General features: G+C 44.0%; 1 protein-coding gene across 1 annotated transcript in view; it reads right to left on the reverse strand.

Moving 5' to 3' along the window:
- The window catches only part of ABTB2 (ankyrin repeat and BTB domain containing 2), a 111,865-nt gene that overhangs the window by 29,462 nt on the left and 59,788 nt on the right, over positions 1–22,615 (reverse strand). Inside the window, exons 2-3 of the mRNA XM_053944754.1 lie at positions 10,168–10,314; positions 7,375–7,585 (exon numbers count right to left, since the gene is read on the reverse strand). Of these exons, the coding sequence (XP_053800729.1) occupies positions 7,375–7,585; positions 10,168–10,314 (358 nt within the window). The remainder of the gene's footprint in view (positions 1–7,374; positions 7,586–10,167; positions 10,315–22,615) is intronic.

Below are 22,615 nucleotides of genomic sequence, written 5' to 3' on the forward strand. Positions count from 1 at the left end.
TGTGAGATATGTAGAGTTGGAAAAAAAATAAAATTGAGCAGTGCATGTTTATACAAACAACATAAAAGAGAGGGGGGGAAAGTATCTAATTGAGAATAGAGTGTGTTGCCAGCTTCAGCAGTTGCACTTGGATGTATTCGATCCTCAGGGTTTGCAATTAATTCCCTTCACCACTGCCAAGGTCATCCCTCATATTCCAGTTCTGCAATCTTTGAACTATAAAGAAATTAACAATTAAAAAAAAAAATCAGCTCAAATTACCTCAATAGCTTAAAAATACAGCTTAAAAATACCTCAATAGGTGATGCCAGGCACAGGCAGGAATATTCCAGGAATGGAAGCATAACTGGTGTCTGTCACCTACTGACTTTAGCCAGACTTGTTTTAATTCCCTTCCATTTAATATTCCATAAACACTTCATCCTGCATCTCTCTGCAGCCTTTCAGTTAAAATACCAGGAGCACATATGCAGGAGTGCCACTTCCATGGGCTCTGAATCTGTCAAAATGTCATTTTTTTTCATTTCGATCTAGAAGTTACTGCTGAATATGTGCTGAGATGTCCCACAAACAGCAGGAAGGTGAAAGCTGCTCATCATAAATGTGCTAAAGCTACTCACTTCTCTTTTTAAAAGGATAGATGTTCTCAGATCTCAAAATTGTGCAATATATTCAATGTTTTGAACTATTTAGTATGGACTAAGCAAACAAATGATCCAGCCTAGGAACAGGTCAGGAACAGCACTGCCACTGAACAGTTAATTTCAGTCAATAGGTACATGTGGGTTGCAGCTTACTGGCCTCTGAAATAGGGTTATTCACATCATCTCCTTGTGAATGAGCACCTCAAAATCACAATTAAGGCTGACATTACTGGTCAAAGTCTGAAAAATGTATGGTAGCAGCCTCTCTCCCTGTGTTGGTGAAGGAAGTTGATTTTCTCTGTTTATGACCTTTTTATTCTTCTAATAAATCTACCAGACTAGGCTTTCATGGATAGCAAATAGCTTTTTTTTTTTTTTCCTTTAAAAAAGGGGGCACATATATATGTGCCCTTTGCACAAGCAATGCCCTAATGACACAGCTCACTGTAAGGCTTCCTTCTCTTTCCCTATATTTAATCACTATATTCCTATCAAAACAGCTCTGGGGGAAAAGAATAAAATCAATGGACTGTGGCATGGGGATGGGGCTGGAATGTGTGGACACATCTTTCTGTTGACTTCAGGGATACTCTGGGTGAATTTAAGTACTGTTAAATTCTGCATGATCACAGCATTTTGCTCTCTCAAGGCAAATGACCAGATCAGGGTCTGCTTTTATTAGTCCTGTCCACCTATTTTTGAGTGGCGAGGCAGCTGCAGACAGAATGGAAAGATACTCAGAGCTCTCAGACAAGAGACCCCAGAACTTGTTTTATTGCAGACCTTTTCAAAGGAACTAAGTGTATCAAGTTCTGCTCCTGATACTGCATGGAAACAATAGGGTATGGCTGTAAAATAAAAGAATTCAGACATAAATACATTAAATTGGAATTAGGAAAGACTAGGCCACAGATAAATCTAAAAGACAGGCAATGATGTAGCTATGGCACTTAATAAAATTCCATAAACCTGCAGTTAAAAGGAGCAGAGGGGAAAAAAACCTCATGACAGATGAGTGAGAGTCTGGAAAGATCCATCTGGAGAAGAGATTTGTCCTGAAAAGCCTCAACCAGCTCTGAAAGCAGGGATTCCTCTCAGTGATGTTGAGGATGCAGCTCAAGCAAACACAGGTCTCAGCAGCAGGCTCTGCAGGTTATTCCTGATTTTCCTTCCTTTCTTGCCAGCTGGATGCCCATGCTATGCCAAGCAAGACTTTTTGGAGACAATTCCCATTAATAACTGGGCTGTTCATATTCTCTTTAATCTGAATTAGAATCTTTGCATAAATGTGGTCCATGTGACCGAATCACTCCCGTCTCAAGCAATTCCAGAAGGAACACTTAGTCGTGGCAGGCATTTTTTGAGCACAGGGAAAGAACTCAGTGAACCACAAGGGAAGGAGCTGCAGGTTCTAATTATTTCTCATGATGCACCTAGAAATCATTGAGTAAAAAGGAACTAAGTGAGATCAAAGTCATGTGTTTTTAAAACATGAAATTTAGGAAATATGATGAGGAGACCCAGGGTCACAAGGGTCACAGTCATGGCATAGAGGCTGTTTATTTGCATTGACCACTGCAAATCAATCAGTCAATCAATAAATCAATCCTGCTTGGGCAGGATTTTGACGCTCTACCAGGAAGAATTAATTTAGACCCAATTCTGGTTTCTGTTCCAGCCAAAATAAGTCTAGGTTACACACATGACAAAAACTGTCAAGTGTTCCAGCCAATGATGATTTAAATCAATAGTTCAGATGTTGGAAGAAGAAAGTATTTGAGCAAAGAGCACTGAAAAACAGCATGAAAGGGCTACAATCTTTCCTTTTGCAGCACTGATACATCTTCCTTCAGAATCAGATGCATTTTTCACCCTTTCCCAATAAATAACATTGCTGGGAATACTCCACAGAGAAAACCCAAGTAGACAGCTCAGCTCCTTCCTCTTCTGCCCAGCTAATATGGTACAGAGGAATCCTTTATTTTATTTTTATTTTCTGCCTGACCCTCCTGAAAAATATGGTTTGCATGTTTATCCTTTGGCTTTGGATCATGAGAGGTAACAGATGTAATGGGAAGACTCCTGCTGGAAGCAGAAAACAAATCCAGGTCACTTTTGAGCCTGGTAGGTAAGAGCAGCCACTGAGCTGAAGGCAGGATGAGCAGCAGCCTTCCTGAAGGATTTTCTGTGACAAGGGACAAACTGAGTGAGGCCAGGTTTGTTTAGAAGCAGCAAATCTGGAGCATGCACATGGCAAACCCAACGAAGCTTTCTCTTTTCTTAAGAGGTGGCCCCTGTAGTCGGCTTCTTGCAGTTTTCCAGCTGAAGAGCTGTGAATTTCCTTTAAATTGACAAGCCCCAAAATTTAACTGCTGGCAGCTGACAAATCCTCCATCAGCTCTGGAATTTCCCCAGCGTTTTGCTGGATTTCTACTGACAGGCTCAAGATGGGTGCAGTCTGTGGGCTTCTGCAGATGTAAATTGTTTTATACTCACTCCCTGATGTTTGGGATAAAATAATGCACCAGCAAACTCAGACAACATGTAAAACTTGGCACTGCTGCAGCATGGACAGCCTGGAAAGGCCTGACATGGCTGGATCGACAGGCACTGATGGACAAACCTGGAATTAGCTCCACAATGTCCTACAGACCAAAAGTACCAACAACAGACAAAAATTTAAGAGGTTTTTTTTTTAATGGGGCAGCTGGAAGGGGAAGAAACCCAGCCTACCCAAACCTACAGATAATCAGCTACACAAGGAAGCAGGATCCAGCTTTTTTTGCCTGTTCTTAGGTATTAGATCATGCTGACTTTCCAACAATAAGTGCTGCAGGCAGATGATAACCAAAAAGAGACAGGATGAGGGCAGTCAGTGGTGTCTATTCCCAACTTAAAGGTTGAACCACTATGCTGGCCAAGTAATCAACCCAGGGCAGAGCAGTCCATTCAGCAGTAAAATGAGCCTAAATATTGACCTCGATTTGGGCTCTGTGGGAGCTGACAAATACTCCCCAAGATAAGCATCACTGCGAGAGCATTCCTGCCTTGACACACCATTAAAAATAAAACAAAAGCTTTATATCCCACAAGGGGAAAGGTGAAAAAGGAGAAAGGAACTTCGTTTACCTTTGAATGGCTCTTCTCAAGTCACAGTATCCCAAACAATCCCAGCAAAAATGCTCTGGGACATGAGCTCACACTGCAGGAGTGCTCCCAAGTTCAGCCTGCCTGACATAAGCAATGGGAGAAATCCCAGAGCAAGAACAGAGTGAAGAAAGCAGAAATGCCACATGCCTGGTCCAAAACCACATAGTTTGACCCCTGACACAACACAGACTAGGATCTCAGAGAAAATAAAAGTATTTCACTGCCCAGCAGAGGCCTTTTTTGCAGCAGCAGCACAGACAGAACTCTGCTGACACGGAAAAGCTCCGAGCCTCCGGGCACTCAGGTGTATCCTCACTGAGCTCGTGCTCACCTCAGGGTCTAATTCCCTTGCCAAAATATTGCACAAGTGGCACTCTGCGTTTGCAAAATACTTCCTCAGGTGTCCTGTTTGACCCCAAACAGCAGATGGTTTACTGTCTGTGCAGCAAACAAGGTCATTCTGGGGTTCTAAGTGGGCCATGGCTTGGTTGCACAGCAAGCAGCTGCATTCACTTTGGAAATGCTTCACGTTTTGCCTAAGATACCTGAGCGCTTTCTAATTCTGCCTTCTCTCCTCCTTCTGCTTCAACACCTTCACCAGAAGGTGCCAGAAGCAGACATCACCAAGCCACAAACTCCACAGAGTTTCAGCCTGTTGGGTATCCCAAACCATCCACATACTCCAGAGAGCTGTGCAGATGTTTATCCACTCCATCCACCCCACTGCTGCAGCCCTCTCCAGCTTCCTCACCTCATGTCTTTTGCCAAGGTGTTTAGCATGGATAAAAACCTACTTGTGTGGGTTGAAACTGGCTCTGTTCACCGGGGTGCCTCAAATCTGCAAGTGTGTCTGTTTTCATACCCTCTGCAGTTTGCTGCAGGGTAAGTGCAGAAGCTCAGCCAGGCTTTTAAAAGCCCTTCACTGCACATGACAGCCTCCATTAGGCATGGTTTCAGAACTGAATCCTAGGCTTGCCTTCATGCTGAAGTGAAGAACTTCCAGACCCTACAGTGTTATGATTTTCACAGCATTCTGCATCGCAATGTGACACACAGAAAGCCAAAATGAACAGCAGATTGTCAGGTCTGATGAACGACTGGAGCTCCTTCCACTGAATCAGCGTGTCTCATGGATCTTCCCCAAAATCAGGTCTTACCAAGCCTGCAGCTCTAACAGCCATCCCCCTCTTTGCTGAATTTCAGATCAATGGATGTACAGATTTAGGCAGGAGCGTGGGGACTGAAGCACGAGCAAAGGCAGAACAGGTCAGCATTACTGTCCCTGCTCGTGACCGGGATTTTTCCAGCAGAAAGCGAGCTGGGACTGCAGAGCACGGAACACGTGTATTCCAGAAAGTGAGCACAGACACACAAAAGAGCAGTGCCCAGTTTGCAGCTGATTTAGCACAGCTCAGGGAAGAGTAAAAGAACTGGGCTGCACAGCCATGCCAAGTCACATTAGGTGAATCAGTGCCCTCGCATCTCTCACGCCACAAGTCCAGCTTCTCGCACGCAGCCTCAGCTGCCTCTCCTCCTCAGCCAGGAGAGAGCAAAGCACCTCCTCTGCAAAGTGCTGCCAGCAGGATCCATCCCCCTGCCTGTGCTAGGTATGTGCCCAGAGCCCAGGACAGCGAGCCACAAACACATCCTGCAGCAGATGGAATGTAGGGTTGGATGGGCAGTATTCATTTCATTTCCAGCTTCCATAAATTTTTCAAAGCCAGTCCTTTAAGTGCTCAGGTTGTTTTCTTTTTTTTCTTCATGTCAAATTTTAATAATGTCCGTTTTAATATATCCTCTTTAATTTCCTTTACAGCTAAGTACTGGTCAGAAAAAAATGGCAGAAATTTCCCTTACCCAGCTGTTGTAGGATCTAGTGTGGATTTCAAAACAGAGCAGAGCTGCAGCCTCCAAAAAAACTCTGGTGAACCATGTGAAGAGCATTGTTTGGGAGCAATTGGAGAGATAACTGCAACTGCTCTCCTGACTTATCTCATTTATTATCCCCAGTGTACAAAACAAGTAGCTGCAGTAACATTATTACACTGAGAGCAGTGAAAAGAGCACAAAAGAGACAGCCTAATCTACATTTCTGATACGAGCTGTTCAGCAGCCTCAGCTGAACTGTGGGAAACAGTGGCACAACTTTACACAATCTGGCCTTATGAAAACTTTTTTTTTTTGCACAGTGTGCAAAATAAACAGCCTTGCACTAGGTAGGAGTAACATAGATTAAGGTTAGTGAGCACAAAAAACTGAGCCACCAGCAGGCTGAGGTGTGCAGGCATGCTTCTCCTATTTCATTCAACTTAATTCCTCCTGATTCTTCATATCTGTACATCTCTTCCCTCTCTTTGGAGAGTTCTGCTCTTTTTGAAACGAGTTCAGGGGAGGATCAAACAGAAAGGCAACCTTTTTTTACTCCTGTATTTAATTATTTGTGTGTTGCTACGATTTCATATAGATTTCAGAAGCTGGGGCTGAGTACAGTAAAGCCCAAGGTGGGAAGAAGAAACCATGTTATTTACAAAACTGCAGAGATGTTCTCCTTTCCCTGCTCACTTGTCCAACAAGCATTCTGCATTTTTGTTTTATGAGTATGGCCTCAGCACATCAATATACCGGGAAACTTCCCAACCACAGGCTGCTTTTGGGAAGGGCCAGAATAGAGCCTTCCCTCAACCTGATGTCCAACAGGTCAAAAAGACATCCAAAAAACAAGCTAGAATAAATAATGGATAACCAGAAAACAGAACTTCCCATTTAAGATTTCTGAAATGAACAGAAACTTGGATGTGCACTTGGAAGTAGGGAAACAAGTCTGGAGTGGCCTAGGTCTTACTACAGAATGCAACTGGGGAGCAGGAGCTGCCTGACCTGTCCAAGAACTCAGCTCTGAGGGCTCCTCAGCTCTCCTGTGCCACCAGCCTGTCAGGCAGCCTGCCAAGGGGCTGGGCAGGAAGGAAAACAGGGAGGCTTCCAAGAGAAAAAACATCCCGCTGGAAAATTTCTGACTGCTCTAATAATGGCCCTACTTTGCGAGTCGGTCACAGAGCTGGCAGAAGGCAGGAAGACCCAGTGCCTTCCCTGGTTAGCTCCCGGCTTCCTGTAGAAATTTCTTTCTACTCCAGACAAACAGCACCAACTGAAGCAATCCTCAAGTAGGATGTTCATAAATCCCCTGTTCATAAATCCCCTGAACCCTCCCCACAGCAAACGGCGTTGCTTTTCCCCAGAACGATGACAATTATTAATTGGCACCATTCAGGAGGTAACATTTTCTTTGGGAAGGCCTTTCCTGCTTTAGGCAACCACATGTACTTTTGGCAAGGTCTCCAGACAAGCCCTGCTGGCAGCACACAGCCTTGTGCCTCGCTCGGAAAGACCGCACGAAAAACCAGCTCACTTTCCAGCTCCCATTCCAAGGCTTCGCAAACTTGGCAGGGCTAACAACCCAATCTGGCCTGGCTGCAGGAATAACTGATGCCTCCTAGGTAGCATCCCACAAACCTGCCCTGGAAATCCAACAGAAGGAGCCCTTTCAGCCTGCTCCGTGCCCGCTCCCAGCTCACCGACCTACCGCTCATTGCTCAGCGTCATCCTCGGAGGGTCCAGGTTGGGATTCTCCATGGACTCCATCTGGGGACAGCGTAGGAAGTAGTAGAGGGTGTGGAGGGCATCAGGGGACCAGGAGATGGGCTGCTGCTGCCGGGTCTGCCGCACAGGGCTCATGCCGGGCCGGACGGTGTTCAGGCACTGCATGTGGTGCATGGCTCGCAAGACCAAATCGCCTGCGCGCACACACAGGGAGAAAACACAAAATCATCTCTTTATCAGTCACCCACAGCGCTTTTAATCATGCTTCTTGAACAAATCAAAGCTCTCACAGCTCAGAGGAATGTTTGCTGTGTGCACAGAACCTCCTCCACAAAGGCAGAGAGTGTCCTGTCCGTCAAGCTGCCACTCGGCAGCGCTTTCTTTCAAATACCAAGTTATCAGTTAGAAAACATGAAGTGCAACACCTCTCAGTTGCCACACATTCTTTACAGTGAGTTTGCTGGTTTACTGCTGGTGTTCTCCTCTTTTCACCCAAAAATACCAAATTTTTTTGCCAGCCTACAAAAACTACTGATGTCTTTGTAAAATGTCCTCTGCCCAACCTGGAAGCAACTGTTTCACAAGGCAAAATCAGTAGCACCAATACTTCACTCTCATCTTTTTTGGAGGTTGCTCCCATTTCTTCCAACTGGGTCATGCTGTTCTACCCTCCTGCCCGGCACTTGAGACAAATTAGTGACATTATGTTCAAGACAGAAATCCCTTCTTTGAGGAGTCTGCTGCCCCCATTCTCACTCCAGATGCAGGTTTCTCCAGAACAGCAAGACCTGACTCTCTTATTAATAGGCCAATCTTTATCATGCCAGCTGTCTCAAGCTGTGCCAGAAATCTGTTCCTCAGCAATATAAGAAGCTCAGTCCAGGAGGTCTCTGGGCTTCTTATTCCTCTTGGTTTTTGAACTGGAGCCAAGCTGCCTCTGTGTCGGAGCACGGTGGACCTGAGGAGGCCGTGACGAAGGTGACCTGCATCACACAGTTGCACTCAGAATTTTAGGACTGCAGATTTTTAAAAAGTTCCCAGAGCAATGAACCCAAAGCTGGTCTTTTTGCAATAAGCTTGCTTTAGGCACAACCCTGTTTAATCTCCTTGTGTTGTGGTGCATTACAAACTCCAAAAAGCTTTAAAAGCTTCATCTTTGAGTAGTGTGACTACCAACCAGTGAGCTGCATTATTACTATACTTAGCTAGGATCTGTTTTTTCCTTGGGAGAATCTCTGCTGCTTTATGCTTCACAATCCCCTTGAACTCTCACAGGAAACATTGCTCTATTGTGTCCAAAAGTTACAATACTGGGAAAGGATGGAACCGAAATAGTCGCCCCATCACAAAGCTGGCTCCTGGGAAAGCAACCTGAGTTTAGTGGTGCCACATATGCATTAGCAACACCTCCCTCTGAAATTCTTGGGAAGTTATTATTTGTTCATTTATATCTAAAAGCAATACACTAAATTTGTTAGTCAGAAACCCTGGGGTTCTGCTGTTACACAGGAGAAAGCCCCACAAAGCTACTGTATGTCTAAACATGACATTTTTAGTAGTTCAGACCAACGAGGTATTAAAAATCTCAGCTTGCAGTCTAAAGCCCTGCCACTCCTTTGTTGTACAGCCCATTCAGCTTTAAGGACCCACTTCAGAATAATAAAAAAATCCTTCTAACAACTCTGCCTTTCCACTTCAGTAGCTCCAGGATCCTCACGTTTTACGAGAGCATCACGGATCCTCCAGCGCTGGTGCTAACACAGAAGTCTGCACAGTTTACAGCAGAAACGCATCTGGAATTCAAATTTTCAGCTCAGAATAACGGTCCTTCTCCTTTGCACACTCACTCTATTTTTCTGGCAATGGGCAGCAATGTTTAAAAAAAAATAAAAAAAAAAAACAAACAAAAAAAAAGGCAACTGTATCAGGAGAGCCATTCACTGGATGTACTGAGCAAGTTGGCCAGGCAGGGATGGGGGAAGAGGGAGAGAGGAAGCTGTATTCAATCTCAGGCCCTCGCTACAAATGTTCTCTTGTGTTCCAGGATAAATAGAGGTGTGTTGAAGGAATTTGAAAACCTCAAACTAAGGCAGGTTGCAAAATAAATGGTGAAACACACAAACTCCTTACTGGCCCTGGCATTCATTAGCATTCAGATGGTGCAGGCTAAGAAAATGATGCCAGCAGAAACGTTGCAAGGAGGAAAGTAGACCAGGAAAACACAAATCATTTTTGTGTACTTTAAAGGGGCTTTGCGAGTACTCTAGGAATGGAACATTTCATTTGGTCAGCTATAAAAAAAAAGGGGGTTGAACAAGTTTTTGTTACCAGAGTGCTCTCAGATTTTCTTTTTCATTCACTTTTTGTTTTTTAAGTAATCAAAAAGCTTTTCCTTGAATATCCCAGACATTTCCACTGCAGAAACACTAACCAAGTGTTTGCTGTCTTTAGGAGATTTGCTGTGCTCTATAAATGCACAGGAGAGCCTCCAGAGGCATCTAGGAAAGAGCATCCAACTTTAGCTGTCAGTAACATCTCTACCAAAAAAAAAAAAAAAGCACATCTCACACCTCTCCAGGTGAATTAGACATTAAGCAGACTAATGAAACCAGCTGATTTTCATAAACAGCACCACCAGACAATTACATCTCACCCAACATTAAATGCTGCTCACACAGCCAACAGTGGCAGCACTCCCGCTGCCCCTCAGCAGTGGAGGGATGGGCTCTCCTGCTCTGCTGAAAGAGCCCCATGGTGGATTACATCCCAAACTTACTCAGCTCCGAGATGCTCCCGACGCACGTGGCCAGCAGGGACTGCTCCAGGGTCCGCAGCTCCAGCTGCGCGTAGGCGTCAGCCCGGCCGTCGCTGCACACAGAGCCATCGTGGTAGGGGCTGAAGTAGGCAGGGAGGGACAGCACACCTGGGACAGAGCACACAGCACACCTCTTACAAATCAGCCCACACTCTGTGTGCAAAAGCAAATCCCTCCAGGAGGGATACAGAACTCACACCTTTCTCCAGGAATTTTTGAATGGTTCAAAGGAAATCAAACAGCGCCATGAACACTGCTGGAATGGCTGAAACAGGCTCCAGGGAGTAAGGCTGGATGTTCCTACAGCCTTTAAGAGCTGGAAACAAATTGCAGTCCAGATAAAACTACATGAAAAGCTTTGGTTAAGTCTCTACTCTTGTTTATACAACAACAGGGCCACGCACACACGGCTCGCTGCTGAACAGCTGTATGCAGATCCCCAGATAGAAGGGCCTGATCTGGAGAGATGTGGAATATAGCCTGGAGTCCACCTCATTCCCGCAACCCTGCAAACAAAACCAGGGGCTGTGCCAGCCCTTTGAACCTGCCTTGCAGTTTCAGGTGCTCAGACTGTGGTTTCTGCATGTGCACACCTCTGGATGCGCCAAGCGACGCCCAGGAGTTCTGAGGTTGCCTGAATTTTCATCTCTGTAAATGACCCCCGTGTGAGAGAGATTAGGAAGGTAATTACACTGCACACACGTGCGTACCACACACATCTCTTCTCCATCACATGCACAGGAACTGATTGCTCTGTGTGGCACTGAGAAAAGGGGGAATGTGACCTCTGCAGTGGATATGAGGCAGGGAGCAGGGTCTGTGACAGAGGCTGGGCTGGGAGAGTGACCTGCCCTGTGCAGTGGCACTATGGTGTAGGTCTGGTGCCACTGCATCCTGCCCTTTTTGGAGGGCAGGTGGACTCCAAAAAGCCACCTGTAGTCACTCAGCCATTGCTCCTGTGCCCTCACTACTGCCCCATTTTTAATTACAGATCTATCCCACAATTCCAGTAGCACCTCCTGGCCCAAATTTTCCCTGATTCCAAGCAAGGCCACTCATAGCAGCCACGACTGCCTGTGCTCTTAGCCTGCTGCATCCTGTATTTCTGATTTTTAACTTTGATCCACAGCAATACAGTTCAGCTCGGACCCACATTTCCTTCCTCCCTCACCTCCCGGCCCTGGGTTAGGCTGGGATATGGAGATCCTTGACCTCCTGTCACATAGGTGCTGTGTATTGTTGCCCAACAAAACCCTGCAGCTCATTGTGCAAGACCCTTTGTTTCTTTGTCTTGATGTTTTCTTTTGAGATTTTATGCTGGATTGATCTCTCCTACCCTTTTCACATCCTCTTTGCATCCTGCTTTGTGGCAAAGCCAAGGGCTGTATCAAAAACTTCCTGGACATGATGAGAATAAGGGAATGATTTATCCTGTTGTGCTTCTTCACTGTACATCACTGTTAGTTAATGGAGAACGCTCTGCCAATGCCCTCTTAACCTGAATAATTAGGAAGTTGAGGCTTTAAGAGCTACCAGAAGCCATGCATGCAAACTAGGAGAGCTTTGCTTTAAATACACTATACAGAGCCTAAGCCACTTCCTTTTCCATGCCAAAGCTATGAAAGGATGTTTTAGAGACATATGGATTGAATTTATGGCAGAGGGAGAATGAAAACAGCCTGATTTGTCAAAATTTTCAAATAGAGGCACATAATTCTACAGAGGTGAAAACAGAAACTGGCAGCTCCATTGCTGAGCCCAGCAGAGGGAAAGAAGTGGGGCACATTTTCTCTGCCAGCCCCTTTCAGTTGGTTCTGTTTTCTAACAAGGAATTAAAAATTAAAGATTTGCAGAACGCTTTGGCTCGCAAAAGGCAACTACATTTTCTCAGTTTTCCAGTTCACAGTTTGTCAAGTGACATGTGGAAACAGGGAGGATTTATTTACCTTGGGAAAAATGACTCATCCAAGATAGCTGTGGACAAGATTTATGCTGTCACCTGCCTTGGCACAGCTGAGGAGCATCCTTTAGGCACCAGAGAGGAATAAGGAACTCACCAAGACTTTGGCCATGTACCAAGACCCAGTGATGCCACCGGGGATTTTCCCTGGGATCGAAGAGGGGATGAATGACATAAAGATTCCAAGGCTCCCTCATGTCTGGCAGGTCTCCACAGGTACAAGCAGGCCTAGGAATGAGGACACACCTCCCAACACTGATTCTGGGGCAGTAGGAAGCAAAACAGAAATGTACCCCACAACTATTCTACTTACAGCACCCTAATCAGGATTTCCTCTCTGATCCCCTTCCAGTAACTCCAGTGAGTTAGAAAAACATCATGGTTGCTCCTCAGATCAGAAATTCAGGCACACGGACATCTGCAGTCAAGCTTTGCCCACTGATGTCTTAAGTAGGAACAGGACTTAATCTTTAATACCAATTAAAACCCCCCTTTTTTGATAACAGACAACTGCCTTGTGCTGATTATTTGTATTCCAACCTATGGTTCTTGCTCTCCTGCTTTCCAAATCATGGAATTTTCAGTCAAAAGGTGTTACAATGGTATAAACCATGGGCAGTTTCTGTCTGGCATTCACATTCCTGCATTTTCATATTAGTGGCAACACTGGTTTTAATCATGACTAGCAAGATAAGCAAAACTGCAACTGAAATAAATTGATCCACGTCAGAATGCTCTCAGTTTGATGTTCACCTTTACTTCCTGACTTTCCAAACTGTGTTTTTCCCACAAAACAATGTGAAACAACATATAATTACTGTGCAGGAATGAACCACTTGGGCAGTATTTTTAATTAAGATTTTAAGTACAGGATCCAAGCCCTGGTGAGAGACTGAATTCAAGTGTAGCTTAGCTCAAACTTCAGGAGCAGCAGGAGCTCACAAGTCACCACTGGAATGGCCTGATTCTCAATTAAAGCATGGCTAGCTAACAATTTTTTCCTGATCTTTCCATAGCTTTTGAAACAGCAGCTGGAAATAAAGCCATATTTATTCTGCCTCAGTTAAATATGAAACCTGTTCACGAGCACTTGCTGCCAACGCTCTTAAAAGGCAGTCACGACTGAGTGAATTCCAGTTAAGCAGTTCCTTAAACTCAAATTATTCTGCTTGCCTGAAGAGTTTGAAATTGTTGTCCGTAATCTGATGCTTTTTAATAGCAACTGAAAATGTTTCCAGTCTGAGCAAGATCCAGGGAAAAGTCTGTTCACACTCCTGGACATCTTTCTGCTTTAAGAGGTGCAGCAGCTTTGGCTGAAACGTGATGGCTCCCCCGAGCAGGGCTGGGCAAGGCTCTTGTGTGGCTTCCAGCACGTGCTCGAACACCTCTGCCCTGGAGACAGGCTGGGAGAGCTGGGAATGTTCAACCTGGAGAGGGGAAGTGTCCAAGGAGAACCTAGGGGCTCCAAGAGAGCTGGAGAGGGGCTTTGGACAAGGGCATGGAGTGACCGCATAAAGGGTAATGGCCTTAAACTGAAGGAGGGTAGGTTTACATGGAAAGGAATTTTTTACTATAAGGGTGGGACAGTTTCCCAGAGAAGCTGTGGCTGCCTCATCCTTGTGAGTGTTCAAGGCCAGGCTTGACAGGATTTGGAGCAACCTGGCCTAGGGCAAGGTGTCTCTGCCCATGGTAGGGGGTTTGGAACTATATTATCTTTAAAAGTCCCTTCCAAGCCAAACCACTGCCTGATTCTATGATTCCCCAAGCTGAGCAGTCAATCCAGTTCCTCAAGAAGGACAATTCCTGTAAGGAACCCCAGGTCCATCTCTGAATGTCCTCATAATTCAGAGGCTGGCAACAAAGTCTGTTCTTTTGCTCTCAAGATACAGCAAATGCAGACCTTTCCCTGAATTTTGCTCTGAGATTGGAATGTTTGACTTTCCAACTACCCACGGTCCCCTCACACCTCACAGGGACTTGCCATCATTTTTACCTTGTTGTAATGGTTTTCTCTGGGCTTTCTCCAGTCTGGACCCTTGATGTTGGCAGACAACTTCCTAGAGATTAACTCATCAGCCATTTGATGGCTTTCAAACACTTGTATGATGTCTAGAGGTTAAGATGGGGCCACTCACAAGTGGCAAAGGGCCAAGGAGTCTTGGCTGGAAAGCACTCAAATTCTGCTGTCTGGGATTCCTCATGGAAATTGCCCAGGATACTGATTTCCTTACTTCAGAAATGCACTGGCTCTGCTCATGACAGATTAGGCAAAGAATCAGGAATATAATTAGGACAGGGATATATATACACCATAAACTACTGACACGGAAAAACTGCTTTTTTAAAAAATAAACCTAGCAAAATGCATGGGACAATACAATGTGCTATTTATACCTAAACACTTCCATAAAACAAATCAGAACAGTAGGGAAAAAAACACCTCTTTGGCCAAACCAAGCAGAAAGCCCTTGGAAAATTCAAAATCATCTCTATACATTATAAATTGCTGCTAAAAGCCCCATGTATGAAACCAGGAGTGCTGTGAGTATGCTTGAAAAATGCATTAGGAAACCAAGCAGGAATCCCTACACCAGTGTGCTTTTGCAATGTTTGGCTTGGGATAAATTCTTCAAGAAACATTCTGGGAGGTGGGAATGATAGCTGAACTGAAATTTTGGAAGGCCCAAGTTTTGAAGGCGGACGGTGACGACCTGACTGCGCTGGAGTTGCCAAATCCCACCAATTCCAACGGAGCCGGGGGAAAGCTGAGCCAAGTGCAAGTGCAGTTCCCACGCTGGAACGTGGCCACGACATCGGGATGGCTGTCACCTTGCACAAAGTCCTGCCATTCTTCATGGCCAGGAGCATTCAAGGCTCTCCTTGTTTTCCCTTCCCCGTTCTCCCACAGCACACAATGCCCTGCAGTTCCCTCTTGCCAATCAGTTCCCAGTGTGGAGTACCAGCAGGAATTAATGCCAATCCTTGGAGTTCTGTTTTCTCCTTGCTGACCTACCGCTGCTAGGAAAGCTCAACCCCTCTTTATTTTATGAAATGAGATGGGATCATTTTGACAGAACATAAACAAACCCCTCCGAAAAACAGCAACCAAAGTGTTCCTGATGGAGCTCCCTCAAAATCTAAACACATCAAGCTCTATAATCAACTGCAGCCATGCTATAGATGGTGAGAGAGGCTTGTGATCAGGGAACAATGCACCTAATTGCTCATATATAGGAAAAGAGCGTGGCTTCTGCTAGAAAGCAGGCAGGCATCTCTCCCAGTTTGTCAGCAGTACAAAAAAAAAATCAGAGTTTCCTATATCTGCATCTACATTAAACAGTAATTCTGTAATTGGAAACAGGAGGAGAAGCAGAGGAGCTGCAAGTGGAGGTGATTTTTAAATTTTCTGCAAGTGCTATGCTGGATCTCTCCACTAAAGAGCTGATGTCCTAAGGGGACACTTCTAGACACCTCAGAGTCACACAGCCCTCAGTCTTGGTCCTACTGATCACAGAGACAATATTCTCTCCAAATTAGCAAAATACAGTTTTCCTGGACTTCAGGAATGTTATCAGAGAATGAGTTGCCTTCATGCTCACAGTCTTCCTGTAGCTCAGTGTCAACAGGCATTTCTTAAGTGAAGTACCAAAATAACCCAGGAGAGACTTATAAAGCACTCTCAAAACTCACCACCCCTTTCTCCTGTGGTGCAGGTCATTGCAGCAACTGGAAGTCTAAAAAGCAGGGAAAGCCACGGAGCACACAGCCAGGGAAAGGGCAGGAGCCTGTGGACAATCACTACAAATACCTCCCTATACCTAGGAAACTTCCCTGTGCCTGTCTTCACCCCACACATTTTGCTTCCCTTTTGCTATGAAAATGGTGGAATTGGACAAAGGTAGGAAGGATCTGTATTCCATTTGAATCCAGCTGTGATATATGAGCTTGCAAATGACTATAAATGTAGGAGAAAGGCCTCAGTTTAATACCGAGTCAGAATTTCCTGAGTCACTAATCCCACTTCCATACCCCTGTGGTCTTCTGGACAACCACTAACCTGGCCTGGCCCCAAGCACTTAATTGAACATAAGCACAAGGGAACATATCCTGGGCTTACATTGTCACAACTGCCAAAAAACACAGCACAATGACTGTCCTCATTCCCATTTCCGAAACGGAGAATATTGGGCAAAAGGAAGAGAAGCAACCACAAAACTCCTGCACCAGAACCAGCACTTGGCAAAGCCCAAACCTCCCAGTTCAAATTCCCTGTATGAAACTGGGCAGCACAGAGCCATTGCTCCCTGCTCAAAATTCCCAGTTCAAATTCCCTGTATGAAACTGGGCAGCACAGAGCCATTGCTCCCTGTTCAAAATTCCCAGTTCAAATTCCCTGTATGAAACTGGGCAGCACAGAGCCATTGCTCCCACAATCCGGATCCAGAGATTGGAAATGAATGGAATAACTTTGTGTGGCTTTAAGTGTAGGTTTGTAGAATTATGCTTCCTGTTTTATGTGTCCTAATAAAAGGCCTTTGGGGATGTAATCTGTAAATATAAACTGTAAATGCTTCCTACTATTATTACTTCCTACAACTACTTCTGAAGAGGAGCATGTGTGCTCAGATGTCAACAAGTACATCCCTAAAACTCAGCTGATCCTTTTGGAATTTTGTACGTGTGATTTTCCAGGCATTGGCTCTTCTATGCAGGGCCCAAGGGCAGGCAAAGACCTGCACTACACTGTAATATCAGTATTAAAAAATCTACCAATTATCAATAAATCCATGTTTCCAGGACTCTTATTTTCAGGATCCAGTATGGCACACAAAAGAGGAAACCCCATACTGGGTTAGAAATATAAATGAAAAAGCCAAGTTTTATGAGGAGTGGGATAAATAGATTACGAACACTGTTAAAGAAATACAAAACCAGAATCCTGTGCCAAAAAATGACTGTGGTCCAAGAGGCTGAAGACTTGGAATTCCCTACTTGTGTAAACCCTAACCAGTTTGATTAATCTCAGAGTCTCAGTCTGCTTATCTGGAAAATGAGGATATTGCTTCATTCTTGGTAAGGGTGGTGTGATAGCAGCAGTGTTCTTGCTTCATTTATCATCCTCAACTTACTCCTTCATGCTGCTCAACATTCAGCAGTGTCCCCATTTCCCATATGTGTCAACAGCACATTTTTTTGCCCCTTTACCAACAGCTCTTTTTTCATTTACAAAGCCCTTTTTACCTTCAACAAAGCTCCCCAAGACGTAGCTACTTCTGAGATGAAAGGACAGATATTGTGACAATATTTAATTGCGCCTCAGTGGAGTTTATGACATCAGAAGAGAACCTTTGCCCAACTATGAGAGGGTTAAGGAAAGCAAAATTATTTCAGCCCTGTAGAGATTTGGATGTGGATAAAATACTGGGCAGTTGTTCTGATAAACAGAGCAGAAATACTTGCATATAGCTTGCATATATATATATGTTGTTTCTTTATAAGAAATTACAAAGAAACAACATACATATATATGTGCAAGCTAAAAAATAAGCTTTGTTTTTGAAAGAGGGAGAGAGGTATGACAGGTAAGCAGTGGTAAGAGTCCTTTAGTGGCACTGCTGTGGGGATCAGAAAGCTTAGGAAGAAGAGGGTCCTGTCTCCATTCCTCTGGAATTCTTTAGAAGTCTCCAATTTAGGTGCTTTTTAGTAAAACCAGCTTCATTTGGTGTAAGCAGTGGGACTGCAGCAACTGCAGGCACCAGCTCGAGCCCTCCTACCCTCCACAATACCCTCTTCTAATCCACTCCTTATTGTTCACTGTCCTTCCTGTAATCTGGCCTTTGAATCATGCCCAGCTCCCCAGATGTGATCTGAGTAAGCTCTTTGTACATCCCATAATGACCTCTCTTTACTTGCTTTCAATTCTTCTATTTATACATCCCATGATCTGTATGCTTGCCAAACAAAGAGGATAGTAAATTTATATCCTCAGCCACTCCCAGTTCCTTTTCTTAGGGAATGTCAAGATGGAGAATCTGACCAGGGAAGTACTCCAGAATAATCCAGTGCAATCCCTTCTAATGTATTCCAGAGCAATTTATTTTGGAAGAAATTACCCCTGCATGGCAGCTTCTTTATACAGGTGAATCCTTGGCCTGATAAAATCTACCCTCCTTAGCTTCTCCTGGCTGTTGCAAGCCATTACAATCAGATTTCAGAAACCATGGTCACTTAATAATAAACATCAGGACTACAATTACATCAGTTAATGACCTAAAATACCAGAGTGTCATAAGAGCTGATTACTCTCAGTTTATTTTTAAAAAGCCACGAGGAAATAGGAACTCAGCAGTAACCAACTTACTGCTCCTAAAGGAATTTTTTAGGCAGCTCAGGGCCTGTCTCCTTTAGCTGTCAGCAACAGCAGCTTGGATTTTGTCAGGGTGAAATATGCATCTGTCACTCAATATGAAATTGAAATTTTATCTAAGAGAAACACAGTGCAGTGCTGAGACCGTGAAGTCTGACCTCAGGAGGGCAAGGCTTGGAGGCTCCCCAGGATGAGCACATTCCTACCCTGCCTGCAGACAAAAATGATTCAGGTTTTGAGTCACCAGCCAGACAACACAAAACTTGGGGTGGGTGCATGGTGAGTAGTTCAGGAGAAAAGAGACAGCACCATTGTGGATTTGATACCTCCAGTTTAATCTTCAGTATTATTCCAGCACAGTAAATTGCTCACAGCAGCGTTTACGTGCATGAGTAATTCCTGAATCACAAGCTTTGACATTTTTTACCCCAGCTCTGTCCGCAGCCCCATATTTGTGCAAGCTTTTGGGACAAGACAAACACAAAAAGCTTCACCATCCTGATAACAATGTTTGTGATTGACAAGCACCATTAGGCAGGGTTTGCTCTCCAAGAGTATTTTGATAGCACTAAAGACCAGCAGCGATTCTAGCCCAGGACAGAAGCTATGCCTCTCTTACTTTTCATTTCCTCAAACAAACACTTGGAAGTATTTGGCAGTTTTCCCCCCCAATACAGCTGATTAGTCTCTTACTAATGACAGCATTTTGCAACTTTCTGCTTCCTCACATCAAAGCATCCTGGAGATCTTGTCAACAATGACCAATTGTTTAGACACTCATAAGTGAAGCTGAGGAATTCCACTTACTCACCAACTGCTCAGCTTTATCCTCGATCTGCAACACTTGAGCCCATTTCTCGCATCCTGTGTGGCACTCAAGGACCATCTCATACCATTCCCATTCATACGTGGCTTCCTTCCATGACATCTTGCTCTGGTTTCAGCACCTATTTTACTCCCTGCTTCTGCATCTGAATTCCTCTTTCTGGTCCCCCATCACCGCTTCACTGTCATCACATATGTGCTCAGGGTTCAACCTTTCCAAGGCTCCACACCAGTCCCAAACGAGAGCAGATTCAACATCTATTTTTGACAGTGCCCTTCAGGGGTGGCAACACTGTAAGAATTTGGCAATATTTGTAAAGCTGGCAGGCAAAAAAAACCAAAAACCAAAAAAAAAAAAAAAAAAAAAAAAAAAAAAAAAAACCCCAAACAAACAAACAAACAAAAAAAAACAAAAAAAAAAAAAAAAACCAAACCCAACTATACTACAAGGCTCTGGCCTGTCTCTCTATTGCACAAGTGCCAAGTGCATTTCAAAGTCTAAGTCTCTTGGTTGTAGCCATTTATAGTTTGTATAAAAAGCATAACTTGTACACTTCCATTAGAGCCCTAAATATAACTGCCCTGAGCAAGTACTCGCTGCTCAAACAGGACCTCTTTGAATTTTGTTTCCAAAGGAATGCTGCTGCCACTATATTATTTATAGACATTTACATTAAGATCTGAATAGTTGGTCAGGAAACCACTCTGATTAATGCACCCCCAACGTTGTTTTATAACTCAGAAGAAAACTAGTATTTTTATTTTAGAACAGCAAATTTTTTGCATAAGCACCAAAAGCAGCAGTTCTCAGGATGACCATGGTTCTTTGAAGAATTTGGAAACATGACCACATGTTCTGGGTTTTTAACATAACATCTGTGTAGGAAACGAAAATTAGAATTCCAATCTTGTGTTTTATTTTAAAAATACACTTTGATATCTCTACCACACCCGTGCAGCAGATCCATAATGGATTCAAGCATTCAGCCCAATTGATTTTGACAGCGTGCTGCTGTCTCAGGGCTTTCCTGCATTGGACTTTCAGTACCCCATTTCATAGCATGCAATTATTTTCCTGACACTTGGAACATTGTTATTTGTAGAGGTGAAATGAAGAAAAAAAAAACCAAACATTTTTCATCATTTCAGGCAAAATTATGGAAAAACAGGGAAAATTGCCTCACAGCAGAAGAAAATGGAATGAAAATGAAAGAACTTTTTAGAGCAAGATCCTCTAACTGACAAGAACTACACAGCTGGAAAAAAACTTCCTTCATTTTAATGAACAATCATAGCGTTACCTTTGTCCATAAAACTTCTATGGTCACTAAGGTACAAAATAAAACCTCTATTTTCTATTTTGTTGGTTCTGTGTTGTTTTAAGTTGATTTTCTCTCTGAGGGCAATGTGGAGCATCACCACTGCTGCGAGGCAGAGATGCACAGCATGGAAGGACTTGAAAAGCAAAGGTCCATCCCACACAAATAACCCCATCCCACAGAAGTAATCACTTTTTGGATCCAGCTGTTTGTCTGCAACCACCATATCCCAGCAATATTAATAGCTTTGATTACTGCCAAGGGAAAAAAACATCTTAGAAGGCTTTTTAAATTTGTCATGGAATAAAGCAAAAGGCAGAACCATGGCAGAGGCAGATTTGGGGAGGCTAAACTGTCTAAGAATGCTTTTTTCTGTTCTTTTCACCAAATTATTGAAGTGACAGCTCAAATAAGAGACTGTTCTGTTAAAAAAGGACAAGCTGGTAAAGGCTAAAACTGGGCTGCCCTGCAGCTCCACTTATGGGTGGGAACAGACTGGAATAGGAGATAGGGAACATCACTTGGAACTTGGAAACAGAAACTTATTTGGAGTTCAAACTGTACTTCAAAACAATCTTTTCCCCCAAAAGTAATACAATAATAACAACAGGGAAGGGAAAGGAGCACACAGAAGACTCAGAGAGGCTGGAAATAGAGATATGAAAGAAGGATGGTGGAAAAGGAACAGGGGAAAAAAAAAAAAAAAACAAACCCTAAACATTCCCCGATGGAAGAGATCAGTGAAAGAATGGGAAACAGTCCTATAAATAAGAGCCAATTCTGCACCTTTACCTTGGAAATATTTTATTTTTCCCCAGAATTCTTGAGGAACATGTAACACTGTATCCTTTAACCCCCAGTATCATTTGTCTCCCTTCCCCTCATCCCATTCCCTGAGAAGTGGCACAACAAACAAAGGGTGATTGAGCAGAGCTGGACATGCCTTGGCTCCATGCTGATGGAACTTGATACCCACTGTAGCTGTGTGGGCAAAGTCATTCAGCTTCCAATGCCCCTTCCTGGGCTAATTTCAAGATCACCATAATAAGATAAAAAAATAAATGACTCAATTTTTTAGCACTGTGCTTTGAAACCTAAGGTTACTTGGGTTTGATTTGGGGTTTTTTTGATGTTTTATAGTTCTTCAGGGCAGAAGAATCAGACAAACAGAAAAATGTAGCAGTCTCCTCACTACCTATTTTCAAGATGATCTTCACCTTCCTGCCCTGTTCTTCCTAATAAATCACTGATTTACTGTTAGGGCCCTGCAGGCTCAACCATTGCTTCTTCATCTCAGTGGGAGCCAAATGATGATTGAGATGCCAATATATTAGGCTGGCCTGATTCAAAGCAGGGTAAGGAACAAAGCATTTGTGCAGAGTGAAGATAAATGAATATAAATCAAGTGCTAAGCCATTTTCTGTGATGGATTAGCACCTTTCTTTGACCCAATAATGTCAAGGGGTCTCCAAGCTGACAGGAACTAATGTGGAAATCTGTGCTGTGTAAAGCCAGGAAGAATCCTGATCTCCAGCTGCACTGCTCCTCTGTTTGCATTTTGCTCTCACTCAGGTGTGAGCAATCCATCTCCCCTTGGGATATGTCACTACCAAAACTGCCCACCAAAACTATCTCTAGAGTATAAAAGACTTCTTCAGTTCTGACTTCCTGCCTGTAATCCCATTCTTATCAGTAAACCAGCAGGTCGTAGATGGTGCCTAGGAAGGGACTGGATGGAAAAACGTTCTCAGTATCTCACAGAATGGTCTGGGTTGGAAGGGATCATCTCAAGCAATCATCTCATTCCAACCCCTGGCCACGTTCATCTTCCACTATCCCAGGTTGCTCCAAGCCCTGTCCAACTTGGCCTGGAAAAATTCCAGGGACGAGGCAGCCACAGCTTCTCTGGGAACCTGTGCCAGGGCCTCCCCACCCTCA

Source organism: Vidua chalybeata, chromosome 6 (assembly GCF_026979565.1).
Source record: "Vidua chalybeata isolate OUT-0048 chromosome 6, bVidCha1 merged haplotype, whole genome shotgun sequence".
NCBI classification, from domain to species: Eukaryota; Metazoa; Chordata; class Aves; order Passeriformes; family Viduidae; genus Vidua; species Vidua chalybeata.